The sequence below is a fragment of the Ctenocephalides felis genome, unplaced genomic scaffold (genome assembly GCF_003426905.1).
Source record: "Ctenocephalides felis isolate EL2017-DRISC unplaced genomic scaffold, ASM342690v1 CF-g0.4_SCAFFOLD_01170, whole genome shotgun sequence".
NCBI classification, from domain to species: domain Eukaryota; kingdom Metazoa; phylum Arthropoda; class Insecta; order Siphonaptera; family Pulicidae; genus Ctenocephalides; species Ctenocephalides felis.
In genome coordinates, this window is record NW_020537324.1 from 28728726 (window position 1) to 28749591 (window position 20866).

The following is a 20866-nucleotide window of genomic DNA, read 5'->3' on the forward strand; positions in this document are numbered from 1 at the left end:
TAACAGATTTGATAATACGGTTTTGAGAATGTGTGAATATCACATATTATTAATTATCATTATTAATTAGTTATTCAGGACATAAATGATTTTCAAATAACTAAAGTAAAATAAAATAAAAAATATATAAATTTTGAGAAGCTACAGATACAAGTGAAGTTTGTAACAGAACTAGAAGTCCTATCGGATAACACTTATATAAATATCGAGTCGGATGTTTGAGAAGTTCTTTCTTTTAATTCAAGCCGTGGCTTTGGTAAGTTCAAGTTCTTTCTTGTGTAATATGCCGACGTTGCACGTTGTGCTTTATATTGTAACATATTTTATATAGGAAGTTTTGTTTTATCGTGTAATTACTTTTAATGTTATCAAATTAGTGAAAATGTTTGCGGTAATCAAAAGTTTAACAAAACTTCGGCTTGATTTCAGACAAGTGCGGCTAATTGGAAAATCAATAACTCAACCATCTACTTTTATTTCTACATCGATCAGGCATCTTCAACAATTTGACATGTAAGTGGAATGAAATCACTGTTTTAGTTAATTCGTGTACTTATTTTTTTTCCCAAAATCATTTTATGTGAAAAAAAATATATCTCAAATGTACATTTTTATCATGGCGTCTGTCCGCCATTTTTAGCAGCGTTGAAATACTGGCACGTGTGTCATTAATTCTTTTAGTCTTCGTTCATTTGTTGTTTTGTTAATCAGATTCATTATTAATTTTCGAATTCTTTTAAATGTGTAAATATAGTTATACCGTTTTATATAATATATGTATTAATGGCGAAACTCAAACATCCATGCATTGCATGGATCCGCCATTACGTTTAATCATTTATTGATTAATTGTGTTAGGACTTACGGAAACGAGAACGGTTATGGTGGAAAAAGCAGCAGCTACGGCAATCGCTCTAATGGATTTAACTCGAGTCGAGGCAATCGTAGTGGTGGATACGGCAATAGCTCCAGTAATGGTTACGGAAATCGGAATGGAGGATTTAGTCGCGGTTCGAAAGATAGTTTCGGTGGCTCAAAAATCTAAACCTAATTGGAGTTCCGAATTTTTGAAACCTTTCAAGAAGGACTTCTATTGCCCTCATCCGAATGTCGCCAACCGCTCTTATCGCGAAGTTGAAGAGTACCGCAATGCTAAAGAAATCACAGTTCATGGAGATGCTCCTAATCCAATCCAGTACTTTGAAGAAGCCAACTTTCCTGATTATGTGATGCAAGGAATAAAAAAACAAGGATACACAGAACCCACAGCTATTCAAGCACAAGGATGGCCTATTGCAATGAGTGGAAAAAATATGGTTGGCATTGCTCAAACAGGTAATAATTAATTTTTTATTAACTTTCTGTATGTGTGTTCGATGCTTAGTTTAAATTTTACTTTAACGTTTACAGGTTCTGGCAAAACCTTAGGTTACATACTACCTGCTATAGTACACATAAATATCAACCTTCCATATCCAGAGGAGATGGACCTATTGCTTTAGTCTTAGCTCCTACCAGAGAACTAGCACAACAAATTCAACAAGTAGCCACAGAATTTGGAAGTCTTTCCTACGTGCGTAACACCTGTGTCTTTGGAGGTGCACCTAAAGGCAGTCAAGCAAGAGATTTGGAACGAGGTGTTGAAATTGTTATTGCTACTCCAGGAAGACTTATTGATTTTCTTGAAAGTGGGCGTACCAATCTAAAACGCTGCACTTATCTCGTTCTTGATGAAGCTGATCGTATGCTTGATATGGGTTTTGAACCTCAAATTCGCAAAATCATTGAACAAATCCGTCCTGACAGACAGACTTGCATGTGGTCAGCTACTTGGCCAAAAGAAGTGAGAAAACTAGCGGAAGATTATCTTGGTGATTATGTACAAATTAATATAGGATCTTTACAGCTGTCGGCCAATCACAATATTCTACAAATTGTAGATGTTTGTCAAGAACATGAAAAGGAAACAAAGTAAGTAATGTAATATTATGTACTCCATAACAGTACTCTTTAACAAATGATGCATACTATTTTTTAAACATAATGCCTTGATGAATAATTGTCCTCTAAGAAGAACTGATGCGTTTTGTATAATTTTTATGTAATTATTCATTATTAGTGAACTAATGAAGAACTTACTTTTAGATTGAGCAACTTATTACAAGAAATTGGTAACACGCAAGAAGAGGGAGCAAAAACTATAATTTTTGTAGAAACCAAAAAGAAAGTTGAAAATATTACACGCAATATTCGTAGATATGGATGGCCTGCAGTCTGTATGCATGGTGACAAGTCACAGCAAGAGAGAGATTATGTATTAAGAGAATTCAGAAGTGGAAAAAGTTCAATTTTAGTTGCAACTGATGTAGCTGCTCGTGGACTTGGTAAGTATAGTAAAATTAAATTACCTTTTGCATAATTTGATTTCAAGAGAGATCATTTCAATAGTTCTTAGGAATAATTGCTAATACATAATCCAACAGTTCACATACTAAAGTCTTGTTTTGCTATTAATTTTTTTCAGAGGCACATGCGAGATAAATGTGTGTAATACATGTGATATTCCGTGATTGGAATGGATATATAAAATCTCACGCACATACTGAATTCTTGCGGTGCCTCTGGCCCGTTGTTGGGACGAAAAATGGAAGATTCGGCACACAATGTGTGTGCATATATGTATCTTTTTTACATATTGGACTTCTGCTTTTCGGCCTGATTATTCGAGCTGTGTGCAGAATTTGTGAAAACAAATTTCGTACAAATTTATTTTGAAGTGTCGAGCTGTATCTTTTGATTTTTATCATTGATATTCTCACCAAACGTGGACTTTGAACTGCTGGCTATGGTTTGTATAATTATTTTTGTTACAAGTCAATTTGTAACTTAATTATTCCAAGAACTTAATTAACAATGCTCAACTTGTTAGTTATCACACTAACTATATAATTTATACAGATGTTGATGGAATCAAATATGTTATCAACTTTGATTACCCAAACTCCTCTGAAGACTATATTCATCGAATTGGAAGAACTGGTCGTTCCGATACCACTGGAACATCTTATGCATTCTTCACACCTCAAAATAGCAGACAAGCAAAAGATTTAGTGTCTGTTTTAAAAGAAGCCAATCAGGTAATTAATTCAATATTTCAAATAAAGCCCCCTTATTTTGGCATGTTGGCTACTTCATAAATTAGTAGAACATGAATGCTGTGAGGGGGTAGAATAAAAGGGGAGGCTATGCCTTCGGTGTTCACACGATTTTTGTCTGAATCCCATCCTCAATGTCTCCCACATTGTTAATATTACATTAGTTATATATTTCTTTTTGAGTGGATCTTATGAATACAAAATTTCAGGTTGTGCATCCAAAATTGAATGAAATGGCTTCTAGAGGAGGTGGTAATGGTGGATATGGAGGTTATGGAGGCAGAGGTCGTTATGGTGGTGGAAACAACTATGGTGGATTCAAACGTAATGCTGATAGAAATGGAGGTGGAAACCACAAAAGATTTGAATCATCATATTGACGATGCTGATCTTTAGATAAATTAAATTTACATTAAATTTTTATAAGTATTCATTTTCTCAAATCAGCTTCGAGTGCAATGATATTTGCATTAGGAAATAATTTGACTTAGAATATGACTCTGGCATTAAAAAATGCGGAAATTAATTCTAAGTGAACAAAAATGCATTCCCTGGTCTCTTTTTGAGGAATGTTTTTTTTAGGATATTATTTTTTACATTACCTAAGGTTTTAAGCTGTGATTGATTGAAATAGTTATCTATAGATGGTTATCCTAATTTATTTAAAACAAGAAACTTATTTCATATTTTTTTGAATCTGAAAAAATTAAAATAAAGATTGATTTAAATAAATATGGTTTTTTTATTCTAATTTCAGATGTTAAATCATTTTTGTACAATTTACTAATTACGTCAAACTACACTGATTATATCTGAACTATAATTACAATATCAACTTTTGTAAATCTTCTATTTACAAAGCATGTTTTCTATATACTTTCATAAACAACTTTATTAACAATTCATTTGTGACACAATTTTGTTTCATACTTGTTTTTATATAGTGCCATGTTCTGTGTTCTATCTTGGGAGACACATGTAGCTAAGAGTATTTACTTTTTTGATTAAAATAACTGATTTTTTAAAAAGATTGGAGAAAGTATATAGTACTAAACTATTTGAAACCAAAGAAGTGTTGAGCGAGTTTTTCATTTAATAATACGTGAATAAAATTGAGTGACTAGTAATGCAAAATTTTAGCATAAAATGAAAATCTGCAGAATTTAATTGCTAATATGCAATAATAATTATTTTCGCTTATTAGCAAATTAGCAATGATCGAAATATATTTGTGTGCCTTTTATTTATGAATATTAGATTACTCTTAAATTTTCTTTGTTTAATTAAAGTTTATCAAAATAGATTAATAAATAGTTTACTCTTAGCCATGAAAACAGTGAAAGCATCCAGGGTACCCGTGGTAGTAATGGTATCCATGGTATGGATATCCATAAAAACCGTGATACCCGTGGTATGAGGGATATCCATGATAAAAGTGATATCCCCTATGATATGGACGATATCCAAAAAACCTGCGAGCCGATTCCGCTGTTTCTAAATCATTGCGGTTTTGAATGATTGCTATATTCTTATTATTTTCGGATGTTTGTAGCGCATCTGCTTCTATCGGTTTTGATATCTCTGATGGAAATGCATCAACTGCTACAGCAATGAGTACGATAAAAGCTAGAAACTGAAAAATATTTTCTGTGAGTTAAAATTTGTATTTCAACAGCTAAAATTGAACTTAAAAAATATTCAAAGGTAAGTGCAATTTTATTATTATATATTTTTTTCTTTTATTATTATAATAATTTTATTATTATATAAGTGAAATCTAGGAGGTGAAACAAGCGGAATATGGTACTTGGGAAGTATTTTAACTAAGAATGCATGCTGCACGGCAAGGCAAGTGTCGAAAGACCTCACATGAAAATAGGACTTCCCGTAGGTAAGTTATAGTAATTGCGAAAAATCGAAAATGAAAATTTTTGCATATCTTTACGTTTCAACGGTTTCTGAACATTTTGGCATACCCCAGAAAAAATGAATGTACGTGTGTGTGTAGTATGTATGTATGTTTGGACACAAATCAACCAATATGAATGCTTCAAAAAACATTGGATCCCTATTGATATGAAGACGTCCTAATTAGTTTTTGGTGAAGACAGGTCTAGCCGTTTCGGAGATATGGGGCAAAAAGTGCCAACAACGGTAATTCAGTAAAAAAGGAAAAAGTAAAAAAAAAAGATAATTGGTGGTCAAAAATGAACATTAGACGTATGCACATCAAAATATCAGATATTTCATGAAGTTTTTAAAAATAAGTATTAATTTTTTTTTACAATTTTGGTGGTTTCTGTACCAAGACTTTAGTTTTTAAGGTTTACTTATACGGTTCAAGCAAATTTGAAAATTTTCCGAAAAAAATAATTTCAAAATTTTCAAAAATATACAAAGTTTTATACTTCAATTATGAATTTTAAATTTGCAATTCAGTTTCAAAATGTAAATATTTCAAATGCGTTATTCTAATCGTAAGAAATATATCCCCAGATGGATTCATTCATTCACTTCCTGCTAATGTAAACTTTGTTGTTGTAAATCATTGATCAATTTTTATTGATTATGGTTTTTTATTGATTACAGTTTTGGTAAAACAGATATTTAAATATTTACGTAGCCAATATGGTCAATTTAATATAAAATTAAACTAGTGGTGTATGGCATCTTAAGGCAAATTGCTGGAACATTCCGTACCAAAAGTATTCTTTTTTATAAGATTAAATTTTTCTTCAATCTTTGAAAAAGTTGACTTTTTTGAATTCTTTTTTTATTTTGAAATATTTTGGAAATTTTGAACTTTTTTCCAAAGCAATCGCACTGCTTTAGCTGCATAAAGACGAAATATCGAAGCGCGTAAGCGCCGCGTCGCCGTATACAAAATAGATCACATTATTGAAATCTGGTTACCTTAAAGTTATCGTTTTTGGCACTTTTTTGTTGAAATCGTCGACAAAAATTTGTATCCGTACACACACACATACAACACATACATCTATTTTTTTAAGGTATGCCAAAATGTTCAGAAGGTTTTGAAACGTAAAGATATATAAAAAATTTTGTTTTCGATTTTTTTGCGATTACTATAACAGGAAGTTAATAAAGTTGGCAAAAATAAGGTTCATTTGATGCAATTTAAAATATAATTTAGGTTAATTTCAACGCTTTTCTGCCTTTATTCACTCTTATGTTAGTTAAATTAATAGTCACACACAATATTTGATGTTGATAATAAAACGCGAATTCAAATGTTCGTTTATTTCACTATTCACCCACCTTGAGCATGGTCACTTTGTAAATGCTTTGCTAAATATTCACAGGCAATTATGATGTACTCGAATAGTTAGCAAGTAATTTATATCATTATACAAAACTGATACGTAGATCTCCCTCCATGACTAAATGACAAATAATATAAAATACTTGAAATCATGAAAAATTTCGTACATGTATTGGTTGGTTAAAATATGTTCAATATGAAAATATTCCTTTTAGCATAATTGTTTACATTTGTTTTTTTTTTTGCTTTTGATCATAGACTTGAATTAGTAAACTATAAATTGTCAATAATAATTAAAGTTTATTTATAACGATTTAATAACTTCTTCGAATCTTGTTGAATTTTAAATTCAAAAAATAGGATTCAGTGTACAACTATTCTTTTACGGACTACCTGCTGATAAAGATAATATTAGACAAACCAGTATAAAATTGAATCAAGACCAAGTTAAACTTTTTTTATAACTCGTATTCACTATGGTGATATACTTTTTAAAGTAAATCATCATTTTAGGAGATTTCACAGAATATAAAATTTTATTAGACATTTCGATCAGATGAACAAATTATACAAATTATGTAATCTACATTCTAAAAAAAAAGTATTTTAATAAATAGCACATTTCAATGTTATTATTAAATTATTATTCTCCACTGTTTTAAAATGAGCACTATTAATTTTCATTTCATGTTTCAGAATGCATCCTTTTAATGATGACAACTGAATTAGATTGTATTTCATACACAAGGGGGTTGTTTTGTCCCTGAATACCAAAAACTATTGAAAATAATTTCAACTTCTTGAAAGAGGCTATTTGCGTTAAGGTAAGTTTACTTAGATTTATTATATTTATACTGCTTTTTGATTAATTTTTATTTTTTAAAATAGTATTAATCGCAGCCTCGCAGCAAAATTTACTAATCCTGAGTTTATGCAAACGAGGTAATGAGCATCTCAATATACGAGTACAAAAAGGTAAGTTATTTAAATGTTTACTTTGTCTATCTATATATGATACATATCATTTTGGAAATTAATCAACATATAGTATATATCTTGACAAGAGCCTGAAATAATATCTATTATTATTGATTACGGCTTGCTTATGAATAAATAAATAGATAAATAAATAAAATATACATTTTTAATCAATTTTTAATTTTTATTTATAAAAATGTATACGTTAAAAATTAACAATTAAAATTGATTAAAAATGTATACGTTAATTATTTTTCAAAATGATAATAAATATATTATATCATTATAATATATTATTATTTTTATTACTATTGATACTAATACTTATTACCGCAGTAATATTTATATATTTCAATATTTATGTGAAATGTATAAATATACGTGTATATAGAATTAAAAAGAATCAGCAAATAATTATCAAATTTAAGTAAATTATATAACCAATCCACTACGTGGGCTTGTAATATTTTAGAGAAATATCTTTCACCATCAACCTTACTATCATTATGATGTTTCAATCAATACAATTAATCGCAAAGATATATCGCTTTCTATAATTTTCAAAATCAGTTTAATGTTTTTTCGACCGATCTTTTTATGAAACTAATCAATGCGATTTATTATTAGATTTTATATATTATATTTATAATTTTTAAAAGTAGTGCAGTCGTTTTTGAGAAAACGTCGACAAAAGGCAAACACACGTACTTTTTACAATTAGTGAGAGAAAATAAAATTAACGAATTAGATTTTTTGCCAAAACGATAAATTTATGCAGGTCATTGTACTTTAGGGCAAATTTGAACTATATACACTATAACTTGTTATATGTTTTAAATATAAAATATCCCTTTTGGGTACAGCTGAGCAAAAATATATGTAAAAATCAATTTGATGAAATTTCAATGTAAAACATTGAATCGTTTTTTTCAAAGAGTTTTTGAGTTTTTACAAGTTCGATTAAAAAAATCTAAAACGTTTAAATCTTTTTTAAAATAGTTTTTTTGTAGTTAATATGTGAAATATTTGATTTTTATTTTCTTTAAGAGATATAGATGTAATTTTAATCCATCATTTTGAATGAGTTTGATAATAAAAATCGTCATATGACGACATATATGCATATACAGTCGGTCAAGTAAGAGTGTGGCAGACTTTAACGACAGTTAATGAAAGATTTCGGTCTAGTTCTTTCGTGAGCCAATAAAGTGAAGCTTTGTCCTTGATGCATTGTCAAAAAAGGTTTAGTTGCAGTTGATCTTTTGAGAAAAAATTACGTTAAACGCCATGAGTGTCTAGTTACGCGTTGCGCTACGAGGCTGCGCCCTTTTGCATGCACCTAAAAGGTACCCAAATGTAGCAATTAGCTGCTGCTAAATATATGAGAAAGCTGAAGGCATTTGTACAGAATTCAATACACCTATATAAAGTTGCTAAAAAAGTCGATGATTTATCAGAACGTGATTCAAATAAAAAAGAAGAAAAAAGGACAGTGAATGGGTATTTGCGGAATCCTGCTTTAACACTGCAGCAAGGACGAGCAGAATTAATGGCAAATTGTTTAGAAATATCTACAAAACTATCTGAACCTTTCTTCGTATTCATGATCTGAAATGACGCAACACAACGGGGTAGCCTCTGACGACTGAAAAACATGTGCTACTTTTCCGCTTGAGCACATGAAAATATTGTTAGAGATTTTGAAAATGTCATTTTCACTGATGAAAGTTCTATATGAGCACGTACTGCCCTCATCGAGCCGTTAAATTAAAATACGAGCCGTCAGACTAAAATAATCCGTTAAATTAGTAAAAAGCAGGCGTTGGAGATGCCAGCCAATTGTCGACTCCGGTGGTGACTGGACACATATTGACCAAAATTGCATCCTTGCTTTTAACGTATACAATGCATATATAAATATTAAAGTTTCATAAAATAATTATTTTTATAAATTAACCCGGCCACGCTCTTACTTGACCGACTGTATGTAGTACGAAACCTAAAATTATAAATTTAATATATATAATTATATATATATATATATATATATAGATTATTAATAATCTTATAATTATAATCTTATATATTATATTATCTAAATATTATTATTATCTCATATATTATATTATATTATATATAAACTTAAATATCGAAACATTCGAACCCCTGGCAAAAAATTCAATAACATCCATATTAAGAACCACCCTAAAGAATAATAAATGTAATTTTAATCTTTCATTTTGAATGAATTTTTTAATTAAAATCGTCATAATGTGGCGACATATATGCAAATATAGTACGATACCTAAAATTATAAAGGAAATATATATTTCATATAATTTGACGTGCGGACTATCTTTTTTTATTATTTTGGAAGCATTTTAACCCCTGGGAGCAAAAAATTGAAAATATCCTCATTAAGTACGCCCCATATATAGGGATCAAAATAAGATACTTTGCCGAAGAAATCATATATCTAAAATGAATTCTAATGTCTCGTGCATTGACCCAAAGATTGGGTTAATTTTTTAAAAATCCTGTTTTGGCTCATTTAGAAAGCCCCAATAGTGTCCAAATGTGACCGACCCCCACTAACTTTGGAAGGCGGCCGATCTACTCATGGTTCAGCCCTTGGGATCTCCCCACAGAGGTCCCCCACACAAAAATTGCATTTATTATAAAATTTATTCAATCATGACATACGTAAATAAAACTATGTAAAACTTATAAATTATTGCTTGAAGTTTTTTTTGGTTTCAAGTCTGGAAAATTTTGCACGTCTCTCTAACGCCGTATAATATTTGTATGAATTAATATAAAAAAAAAGTTTTTTTACAAAAAATCATCGTTTTTGGTATTTTACGCAGCAAAAAATGCTTTTTTTAAAACCATTTAAAACCAATATATATTAGGGCGGGTTGATATAAAAGTCGCTTAGACATATGTCTACCTGTTGAACCTACGACTCGAAAATCATATATATATATCGATGCTTTTCTGACGCAACCTCGTAACTCGATTTTTGACGATTTTGAGTTTTAATCGGAAAATCAATCACTAAATATAGACGCATAGATCTGTGAAGTTTTGTAAAAAAAAAATCAACCGAACGTTTTTTATTGAGAAAAATACAATCACGTATCTCAATTCAGAAAAATGTGCCATGCGCAGACTCGTATCTCAGAATACATGGTGGCGTATATGAACAAGTTTCGCTGTCAGCAATGTTGTTTAGTTCAATCCTTCTAATAAAAATTATTATTCAATTAAGTTATTTGTTATTAAAACTTAATGAACGATAGTTAATAAATATATTTATTATTTACTTACCGCAAGTTATAGTAATTTTCCGAAAATTGAAAATGAAACTTTTTGCATATTTAACGTTTCAGAGGTTTCTGAATATCTTGACATACCTTAATAAAATGGATGTATGTGTTTGTGTGCGTGTGTGTGTGTGGATATAATTTTCTGTCCACGTTTTCGGGAGCACAGATCAACCGATTTGAAACATTCAAAAAACAATCGTTTCCTATTGAGAAAACAGAGCATCCGATTTGAATTATTTAAAAACATTCAATTTGTATTGATGACGAGGTGATTAGTTTCTGGAAAAGACAGGCCCAGTCGTTTCAAAGCTTCCGATTCGAATGATTCAATGAACATTTTGCAGTATAAAGAATCGATTAGTTTAGGAAAGCAGAATTTTTTTGTCCATTTTTTTAATTTACAATTATTTCTTTGTTTAAATATGAAAAATGATTCGGATTTTAATTTTAATGCTAGCTAAAATTCTAAAACTCTCTTATATACTTCAAATAAATAAATTTAAATTTGCAAATTAGTTTATATAATTCTTAGAAATATATATGAGATATGTTTTTTTTTTACTTTTATTTACTTTTTATGTAAACATATATAAACGTCGTTGTCCAGTTTCTTCTTATATTTTGTCATTCAAATACAAATAACAAAAGTTATAGTACTTACAATAATCTATTTGTAATCATTTATTATTCCTCGATTCTATTTAATTACGGAACAGGAAGTTCCACCAATTTGCTTAAAGGCACGATGCCATGCACCACTAGTTATATTTTTATTATGTTGAGAACAAATATCACAGTAAGCTACAAAAATTAAACAATTATCAATTCTTACTGACAATAAATGAAATTAAATTTTGTATTTTTTAGAGTTAGATAATGTGTCATCCGCAGATAAAAAATCATTAAATAAAGAAATAATAACAAAAAAGAATAAAAGTAACAATAAAAATGATAATCACAAAGTAGTAAATTATAAATCCATGAAAGAGCTAAATATCCTAGATATTGAAATACCTAAACTATGGCCAGATACTATATTGTCGTAATTATAAACTAACATATACCACAAGTTTAATAATGTTTGTTTTTTTTATTAAGAATTATTTAAAAAGTTGATCGATTCTCAAAATAAAACAATTGAAGAAAGTTATTCATGTACTCTTATTTGAAAACAGCATGACGCAACCACGTATGTTACATTTTTTTCCGTGCGACAAACACGTATCTCAAAGAATTGAAGAAAAAATAATGATTAATTGTTTGTAATATCATACTTGTCTCAAATAATTGTCACAAGATTGAATATTTTTGAAATTTATAAAAAAAATTGTTAACAGCAGTTCAAAAATTCGTTATAAAACGTTTTTTGTCTCTCCTGAAAAGTAGTAGTTTCTGAGATACGAGGTTGCGTCAGAAAAGCATCGATATATGATTTTCGAGTACTAAGGTTCAAAATAAGATACTTTGCTGAAGAAATCATATCTCCATTTTAGATCTAAATGGGCCAAAACGGAATTTTTCAAAATTCAACTCTTATCTTTGGGTCAATTCACGGAACATCACAATTTATTTTAGAGATATGGTTTCTTCTGCAAAGTATCTTATTTTGAACCTTAGTATCCGAAAATCATATATGTCTAAGCGACTTTTATATCAATCCGCCCCTAATATATAATGCTTTATGTTAATTGAAAGATATTCCATAAGAAAAAAGAAGGCCCTGAAATGCAAAGATATCAAAACAATTATTTTTTATTATTTTGCAACTACTATAACTTGCCTTACAGTAATTAATAACTACAACTTAAAAAAATTACTTTATTTTTCATAAATATCAAACAATAAAAAATAACTTAAACTATTTACGAACAATATATACACCTAAATTCGACGCTTTTTAATAAATTTTCAACCATAATAATGGCCAAAACCATGTCCGAAACCTCCGTGATAGCCTCCATGGTAGCCACCATGGTGCCCCCCGTGATAGCCATGATATCCGCCATGGTAGCCTCCGCTGTAACCGCCGAAACCGTAACCGTAAACCGGACTAGCAGCGGGATATGCTAAGGCTACTGCTACCAGCATAGCAAGACAGAAAATTATTGCCTGAAATTATAGAATATTTATATTTGATTTATATTAGTGTTTAATGGAAATATTATTGAATATTCATAAAAAGTTGCATTTCTAATAGTAAAGTATTTTGTGTTTGAACTTTATGCCATATGCTCTTTCGGAGGCGTCCATTAATCACGTGAGCGAGTTTTTAAGGATTTTTGGACCCCCCCCCCTCTTCCTTGGTGATACATGGTGATATTCAAAATTACTCCCCTCCCCCACAAAACATCACGTGTATTTTTAGTTACGTGATAAAACTGTAAAATTTTTAAATTTTTTGAAAATGTTAGATTTTTTTAAAAATAATTAATTAAAAAATAAATACACGTGATACCTTACTATACCCCTCCCTTCCTCACGTGATATTTTGTGATTTTTTGTCAACCCCCCCCTTCCCCTAAAAACCTCACGTGATTAATGGACGCCACCCTAGAATCACTGAAACCTATTATAATATTAATTAGTTTATCCGGTATTTGCATTTAATAGTTTAGATTTTAACAAATGAATTTAGATTATTTTTTGTAATTATTGTTTACAATTTACAAAATACGTTATATTTATTAGACGTAATATTTTCATAACTGTTCTTATTAACTTATTCCGTAGGTTAAGTTATAGTAATCGCAGTAAAATCGAAAATGAAAAGTTTTGCATATTTTTACGTTTCAGAGGTTTTTGAACATTTTGGCATACCTTAGAAAAAATGGATGTATGTGTATGTGTGTGTGTGTGTATGTATGTATATTTGGATACATTTAATTAAATTATTATATTAAATTTAAGCGTTTCTAAGTGAGTCCACTTGAAGATTATATATTATTATCTGCTAAATAAATTAATAAATATTATGTAGCATTATGTTGCCAATTTTGAATTGATGAAAGTTATTGATGGGAAGTTTAGAAAGCAATATATATTTGAGAGATTCTTAAAATTTATTTTAATTAAATATTAATAGTATTTTTTATGAAATTAAATGTGTTTGACTGAATTTAAATTTAATAAATATATGTTTCATGGTCAGGGGCAGTAGCGATAATTAAAATATAAAATTAGTTGGATCTAGCGTTAAACAAATTAACACAGGAAAAGAAACAATATTTAAAATATATATTATTACTGCTAAGATATATAGTACAAAATAAAATATCAATGAATGAAAGTTATATTATTTGCATACTATAGGTATGTGTAAACATATATACATTATAAAAAATATACTATAAATAAGAATTTAAAGCATAAATATTAGTCAATTCGCTGGACATGCCACATAACAACATAATTTAGAAATGAATTATCGGGTTTTACTTCGTAAATCAAACATTAATGAATTAATCAAAAGCGCGGTAAATATAAATCAAAATCTTGAAACTGTAAATGTGCTAATTGATATAAATAAAATCAGCTTCAGATTAGGTTGGTTCTTGCAAAGACTATTAATACTATCCAGGAACATTTATATGTGAGGTGCTTTGCAGTGGATAAACTATTCAAATGTTTTTTGCTAGCTGCGCCTTTTACTTACATACCAATTTGCAATCAATTAGTTATTTTCTGCTAGACATATTTTTTATGGCAAAACAACGTTTGTCGGGTCAGCTAGTATATATATATATATATATATTTAAGGTGAATACCATTAGTTAATGGAAAACGCAGACAAAAATGAAGAATTTTGTTAATATCGCGCCGGAGTCATATTTCCAGTTTATCATAAATTATATTTAACATAATTAGCAACATTCTTGTGAATGACATTAACAAATACAGGTAACCCCCGCATAACACGGTAGTTACGTTTCGAAAAAGTAGCGTGTTATGCGAATCCGTGTTATACGGGACGAAGAACTAGTACGTACGTAGTATCATGATTTTATAATAAATATTATTACATCTATTAATTTTTTTAAGAGGTAATATACATTACATCATTCATATGTTTTTTTTTTCGTCATAATTAAATGGTATCCAACGCTATCCTTTTTTGCAAGATATCCTCATCCTCTAAGCAGCTTTCTGTACTACTATCAGACCCGTGCATTATTTTTTTCAAAACCAATTATATTTGCAATTACTTAGATATTTATATATTAGCAAGAAGGATTTATTATATATATTAATTATATTATATTAGCATTTTATTTAAAGTATCTTTGTTTAAGACTAATTGTTCGGATAAGCCTAGATTTTTTTTCTATAAATCAAATGCGCTCTAATAATAAGTATCAAATTAGTTATTTTTGCACTAATTTCATTATATTTATTGAGCTAGTGTACTGCGATTTTATTAATTTTAGATTAAATAAAGATTGATTTTCATAGGCTTTACTATTTTTTTTATTTTATTAGAATTTTGCTCAATTCTCAAACTATGTCAGAGTGAATTTGTGCTTTAAAAGCACCATGTTATAAGGGGGATGGTATCGATTCTTAAACCGTGTTATAGAAGTACCGTGAAAATAACATAAATGATTGCAATAAATAGCTTACAATTTTATTATAAATTAAAATTATATATTTAAAAAAGAAAAAAAAACTCATAGAATTTCACTTATTATGTGCTTATATTGTCATCGGTAAATCAGAATAGTATTTATTAGTTAACAATGAAAGAAACTATTATTGTAACTTTAATTAACTAACTGTTTATATTTTACGCCATAAATTTTTTTTTGGTTAAATTATGAAATATAACATCTGGGCTTATACTTTAAGATCCATTAATAAATGGTTAATAAACTAATAAACTAGGGGTAAATGGAATTTTCCTTCCGAATTCTGATTTAAATTTTTTTAAAACTAAACCACTTGTCATATTGTTGTAATGTTTTAGGATGATTTTCATAATAAAAAGTTGTATCAAAATTGTAAAAACAGTTTAACAATTAATTACAAAGAAACGGTGCTTCGGATCTTTACCTTAATGTGTAAAAACTAATCAGTACGATTCTTAACTATTATTCAAATAGTTTTTGAATTTTGAAAATTGATTCAGGACTTTTGGCTAAAACGTGGACGAAAAGAAAACGGCTCGACCGATTTTCTCGCAAAACTAGTCGACGCTAATCTTTATCGAGTTTTGTCCAAGAACATAAATCCAGTTTTTTTTGTAATTTTTGAAATCGGTGCAGTCATTTTTGATAAAACTTTGAGGAAAAGTCACATTTACATACACATATATGTTTATCAATTTTGGTTTCAAACGGTTCAGCATTATTTGGAAAGTTAAGAAAACAAATTTAGTGAGTCGGATTTTCTGGCAAAAATGTAATATTGAAATAAACTGATGTAACTAAATGTAGTAATATTTTACTACATATTCTTACATGCAGATTTGTAAATCTGTTTAAATATTAATATCGTTTAAAAGATTTATGTGTGCAATGAAAATATATATATGAGTATTTATATTACAAATATTTGCGATCCAAGATTCACTCACCTTGAACATGATTGACACTTGAATTTTTCGCGCCTAATAAATCACGACACTATTAATATTTGATCTTAAGATCTTTGTAACTAGGTGTTAGTTGCTGGTATATTATGACAAGAGTTCAAATTAACATTTCTTTTTATACTTAATTCAAGTTTCGCCCCCCATAATGGAACCCCACTCTTCTGAATTCTGATTTCGCGTAATTGTCGTCCGGTAGCAGAATTTATTGCTCTCTCGTCCGATATTCTCGACCTGTTCAAATTTAGGACGTCATCAAATGTTTTAAATTGATCGTTTGCTTGTGACGGTTTCAACTTTTTGGCATAAATTATTCGATCCGAGCGTAGACAATATCGATTATAAAAGGCAATAAAATTTAGTTGGCTGGAATTGGAATATTCTTAAATGTTATGTTTAAATTCCTTCCTTTATGTAAATCTAGCACTTTTATTTTCAATATATAAAAATATACAAGTCTGCGGTTTCATCACAAAACGACTACTCTGAACTATTTCATAGATCAATAAGTAATCAGTGTTTATTAAATCTAGTAATAATAAGTGATGTCGTGTGGAACAGAAAAAAATCAGTGGTCTATTGAAACGCATTTTATATTCGAACGTATAGTAATTATTAACACCCCGTAATTATTAACTTCCCGAAGGAGATTTTATGTTTTCTCGCTGTTTCAAGCCATTCTGAATCAAATGAGACCAGATTTGGAAAAAGTATGTGTATATAAACAGAATTTTCTGCCGTAAATCGATGTTTCTCGAAAACGGCCGGACCGATTTCAAAAATTTTAAAAGCCGATGTATTTCTATTAAAATTCGATGTATCTCGATAAGGACTAGCGTTTATCAATTTTGCGCGACTGTCAGCCAAGCCGTTTCTTTGTAAATCGCAGAAAAGTAAAACATTTTTGTCCACGTTTTAGCCCGCAATTCTGAATCGATTTTGAAAGATATTGGTTGGGAATTGCGCTGATTAGTTTTAGGTAAAGATCGGCCGAGCCGTTTCTTGTAATAAAGTGTTAAACAATTTTTTCGACGATTTTTATGATTTTTTTTACGGTGGATACTATAGTCTTATAGATCATACTAAAATATTACGGCTCTACGACAAGTCGTTTAATTTTAAGAATTCGTCAAAGTTTGCAAAAATTAGTATCGTTTTTTGGCGTTTGTCAAAATTAGACCTTTCATCGACGTTTGCTCAAAAACGTCTGAACCGATTTCAGAAATTTAGAAGCCATTTGATGTACCTCGATCAGGATTGTCAGTTCTGTGCGATGATCTGCCGAGCCGTTTCTTTGTAATTTGGAAAAGTTAAACATTTCGTCCACATTTAAGCTTATACTACCGAATCGATTAAAAAAAATCAAAACTGTTCGAAAGATATTAGTTGGGAATGATGTTGATTAGTTTTAGGTGAAAATCTACCGAGCCGTTTTCTTGTAATTAACTGTTTATTAATTTTATTTTTAACTGTTATAAATTTGAGCTGATTTTTATGGAACTTTTTTGGCGATATATATCATGGTCTTATAGTACTTACTGAAATATTACGCCCTTACGGCAAGTAGTTTAATTTTAAAAACTCATGAAAGTTTGAGAAAATGAGTAGTTTTTTTGGCGTTTGTTAAAATTAAAATTAGACGATTTATTTGGTATAACATAAGAGCACATGGTCTTAATGAACATACTGAACCATTAAAGTCCCATGGAAACTTGTTCAGTTATAAAAATTATTGATTTTTGAAAATTTGCTTTTAGAAAATACTCCGAGTTAACGTGTTGTCGTTTTCAATATGTGTAATAATCCACTCGGAATACTCTTAATCACTCATAAATTAATTGATTTTTTATTGATTAAGACGTTTATTTACACATATGGGAAAGTTCATGTAACTTGCCTCAAGGCAAAGATACCAATACCAAGTTTAGTATAGATTGAAAAACCCAAAAACTCAAAATTCAGTGTCTAAAATCCAATAATTAAATTATACTTATGATGATAATTTGAAAGTACATTTACATACATTTACAATAAAATAAGCAATAAATTTTATTACTGTTAATTATATTTTTCTTGGGGACTATTGATACATGTGACTAATCTAAAATCGTATTCTTGTTAAAGTAATAATATGTAATTAGGCGTTCTATCGATTATGTACAATAAAAGATAAATAAAAAACAACATACGTAATATGTTCATTGGATATTTGAACACAATGAAATGTTCTTATAGCCTTTTTTTTATCCTTCGGTTATTCACCTTAACATATCTTGATGTCAAATATTCTTAACAATAAAAATAACAATTAACAATATAAAATGTATGATAACCGTTATTTTGAACACTTCTATTTTATACGTCTTGAATATGAGTTTATTACATTGATCATCTTCGATCATTACACGATTATATTAAGAATGACACTAAATTATGCATATTATATTGATGCTTGTTTGATTATATTATACATTTGTTAAATTTTTGAAATGCGAGATATAAATCAGTCATTCTATATATAACAAAGCCTGTTCTGAATGATATTTCAGGCTTCAGAAGGTGGATCAGGAAGTAAATTAAAATATTTTATTGATATTGTTCCAACATAAATATGTATTAGGTTGTCCAAAAAATTTTTAACACAAGTTTATAATTTTCCACACATTCCATATACAGCTATTTGTTAGTTGCACCTTCAGATCGTGGTGAATCTTTGAAATATTAGAGAAAAATTTCATATATTCTGAAATAAAAATTATGTAAAATATGATAAAAGTATTAATTAAAACATATTAATCTGTAGCGAGAAGACGTCCCGAAAACTACTTCTTGAATAATAGAATGATTAGATTAGAATAGGCGGAACTATTAATATCCATATTAATTAAATTGTTCTGAAACTTTTATTTTAACAATTGCCAAAGTCGATAATTTATTCTAGAAAATAATTTATAGCATTTTTCTAGTACAAATAAAATTAACTAAACCTATCGTATTATATGTGAACTTTGTTGAAATTGTTCAAATAATCCATACGAATAATAATTATTAATAATAGTTTATTTGAACGTTTATTTGAAGTTCTTAGTTTATTCCTTAATAGAATAAGATATAAACAATTAGATTAGTGACATATTTGTGACTCCGGCTAAAATTTGAAAACTATATTTATTACTTAGGAAAGTAATTATTTAATAATATCATATAATATTCAATAATATGATATTTAATAATTTATTCAACATCTAATCTACATCTCATCCTTTGTTGTATTTAATTATTATTAATGACATATAGATTTTAATACTATATTTACATATGTTATCACATATCTGAGAATTTTGAATATAGTAAAAGTAATAATTACAATTTAAATCACTTGCCGTGGGGTAAGTTATAGTAATCGCAAAAAATCGAAAAAGAAATTTTTTATATATTTTTACCTTTGAAAGGTTTCTGAACATTTTGGCATACCACACATAATGTGTGTGTTGTGCGTGTGTGTGTATGTGCGGATACTAATTTTCGTCGACGATTTCGGGAATACGAACTAACCGATTTAAATGATTTAAAAAACATTCGATACCTATTAAGGGGTTACACCACTGTAGCAGTAAAAAAACGTATGTTTTTGCCATTTTATTTTATTTTGTTACTTTAAAGTACAATAAATAACTATCTTTAATATTATATTTAATACTTTTCCTTCCGTCCGAAAAAAAATGACAAAAACATACGTTTTTTACTGCTATAGTGGTGTAATCCCTTAATAAAGAAAAGTACTGATTAGTTTTTGGTCAAAGCAGGTCGAGCCGTTTAGAAAATACGGGGCAAAAAGTGCCAGAAATGGTAACAGTTTTTGAGATTACGGAGCATCTGATTTCAATCATTCGAAAAACATTTTACTTGTATTAATAAAATGAAGAAATGACTCAATTTTGGATAGGAAGGTCTAGCGGTTTCAAAGATCGAGTAAAAAGAGTGAAAAAAAGATGCCACTTGGGGTTAAAAATGATCATTAGCATTATGCACATCAAATTATCAGATATTTTATAGAGATTTTTAATTAATAAGTATAAATTTTGTTGACATTTCCATGGGTTCCGTACCAATGTTTCATTTGTTAGACTGCGACGCGGCGCTTACGCATTTCGATATTTCCTCTAAAAACAGCCACGCAGCACGAGTGCTCTGAAAAGTGTTCAAAATTTTCAAAATCTCTTTTATTTCAAAAATTTTAAGACTTTTTCAAAAATGACACGATGCCTTGCAGTTAAATGATATTTTACTTACGACATTTATTATATTTTTTATATAACACACTGTAATAATTGTAGCATCATTTAGATTTTCTAAATCTCTAAAGTTATATTAACCTTAATTTTAATCAAAACAATATAAAAATAGATAGACGTGCGTTATGCGTGCGTCATGTTTCCTCTTACGTATTTTATTTGTAAATAAAAATGTCAAATGCGATCCGGCATCGATATCTCCAAGAAATAATGCTTTAATGAGAAGTTTACATGCCTATAAA

The 20866-nt window shown here is 29.0% G+C and overlaps 1 protein-coding gene, 1 non-coding gene and 1 pseudogene across 2 annotated transcripts; 2 read left to right on the plus strand and 1 right to left on the minus strand.

Annotated features, from left to right (window-relative positions):
• The first annotated feature begins 355 nt into the window (after positions 1-355).
• On the plus strand, positions 356-3748 carry LOC113367986 (annotated as a pseudogene).
• LOC113368502 lies at positions 3165-3304 on the plus strand. The gene has a single exon (XR_003366415.1). It is a non-coding gene; the product is annotated as a small nucleolar RNA SNORA57 (small nucleolar RNA).
• Positions 3749-4429: 681 nt separating the features above from the next.
• LOC113368333 lies at positions 4430-6481 on the minus strand. The gene is made up of 2 exons (XM_026609881.1): positions 6435-6481; positions 4430-4788 (listed from the first exon to the last, which is right to left on the minus strand). Exons 1-2 carry the CDS (start codon positions 6441-6443, stop codon positions 4477-4479), a joined length of 321 nt encoding a protein of 106 aa, XP_026465666.1. The 5' UTR covers positions 6444-6481; the 3' UTR covers positions 4430-4476.
• Between the last annotated feature and the right edge of the window lie 14385 nt (positions 6482-20866).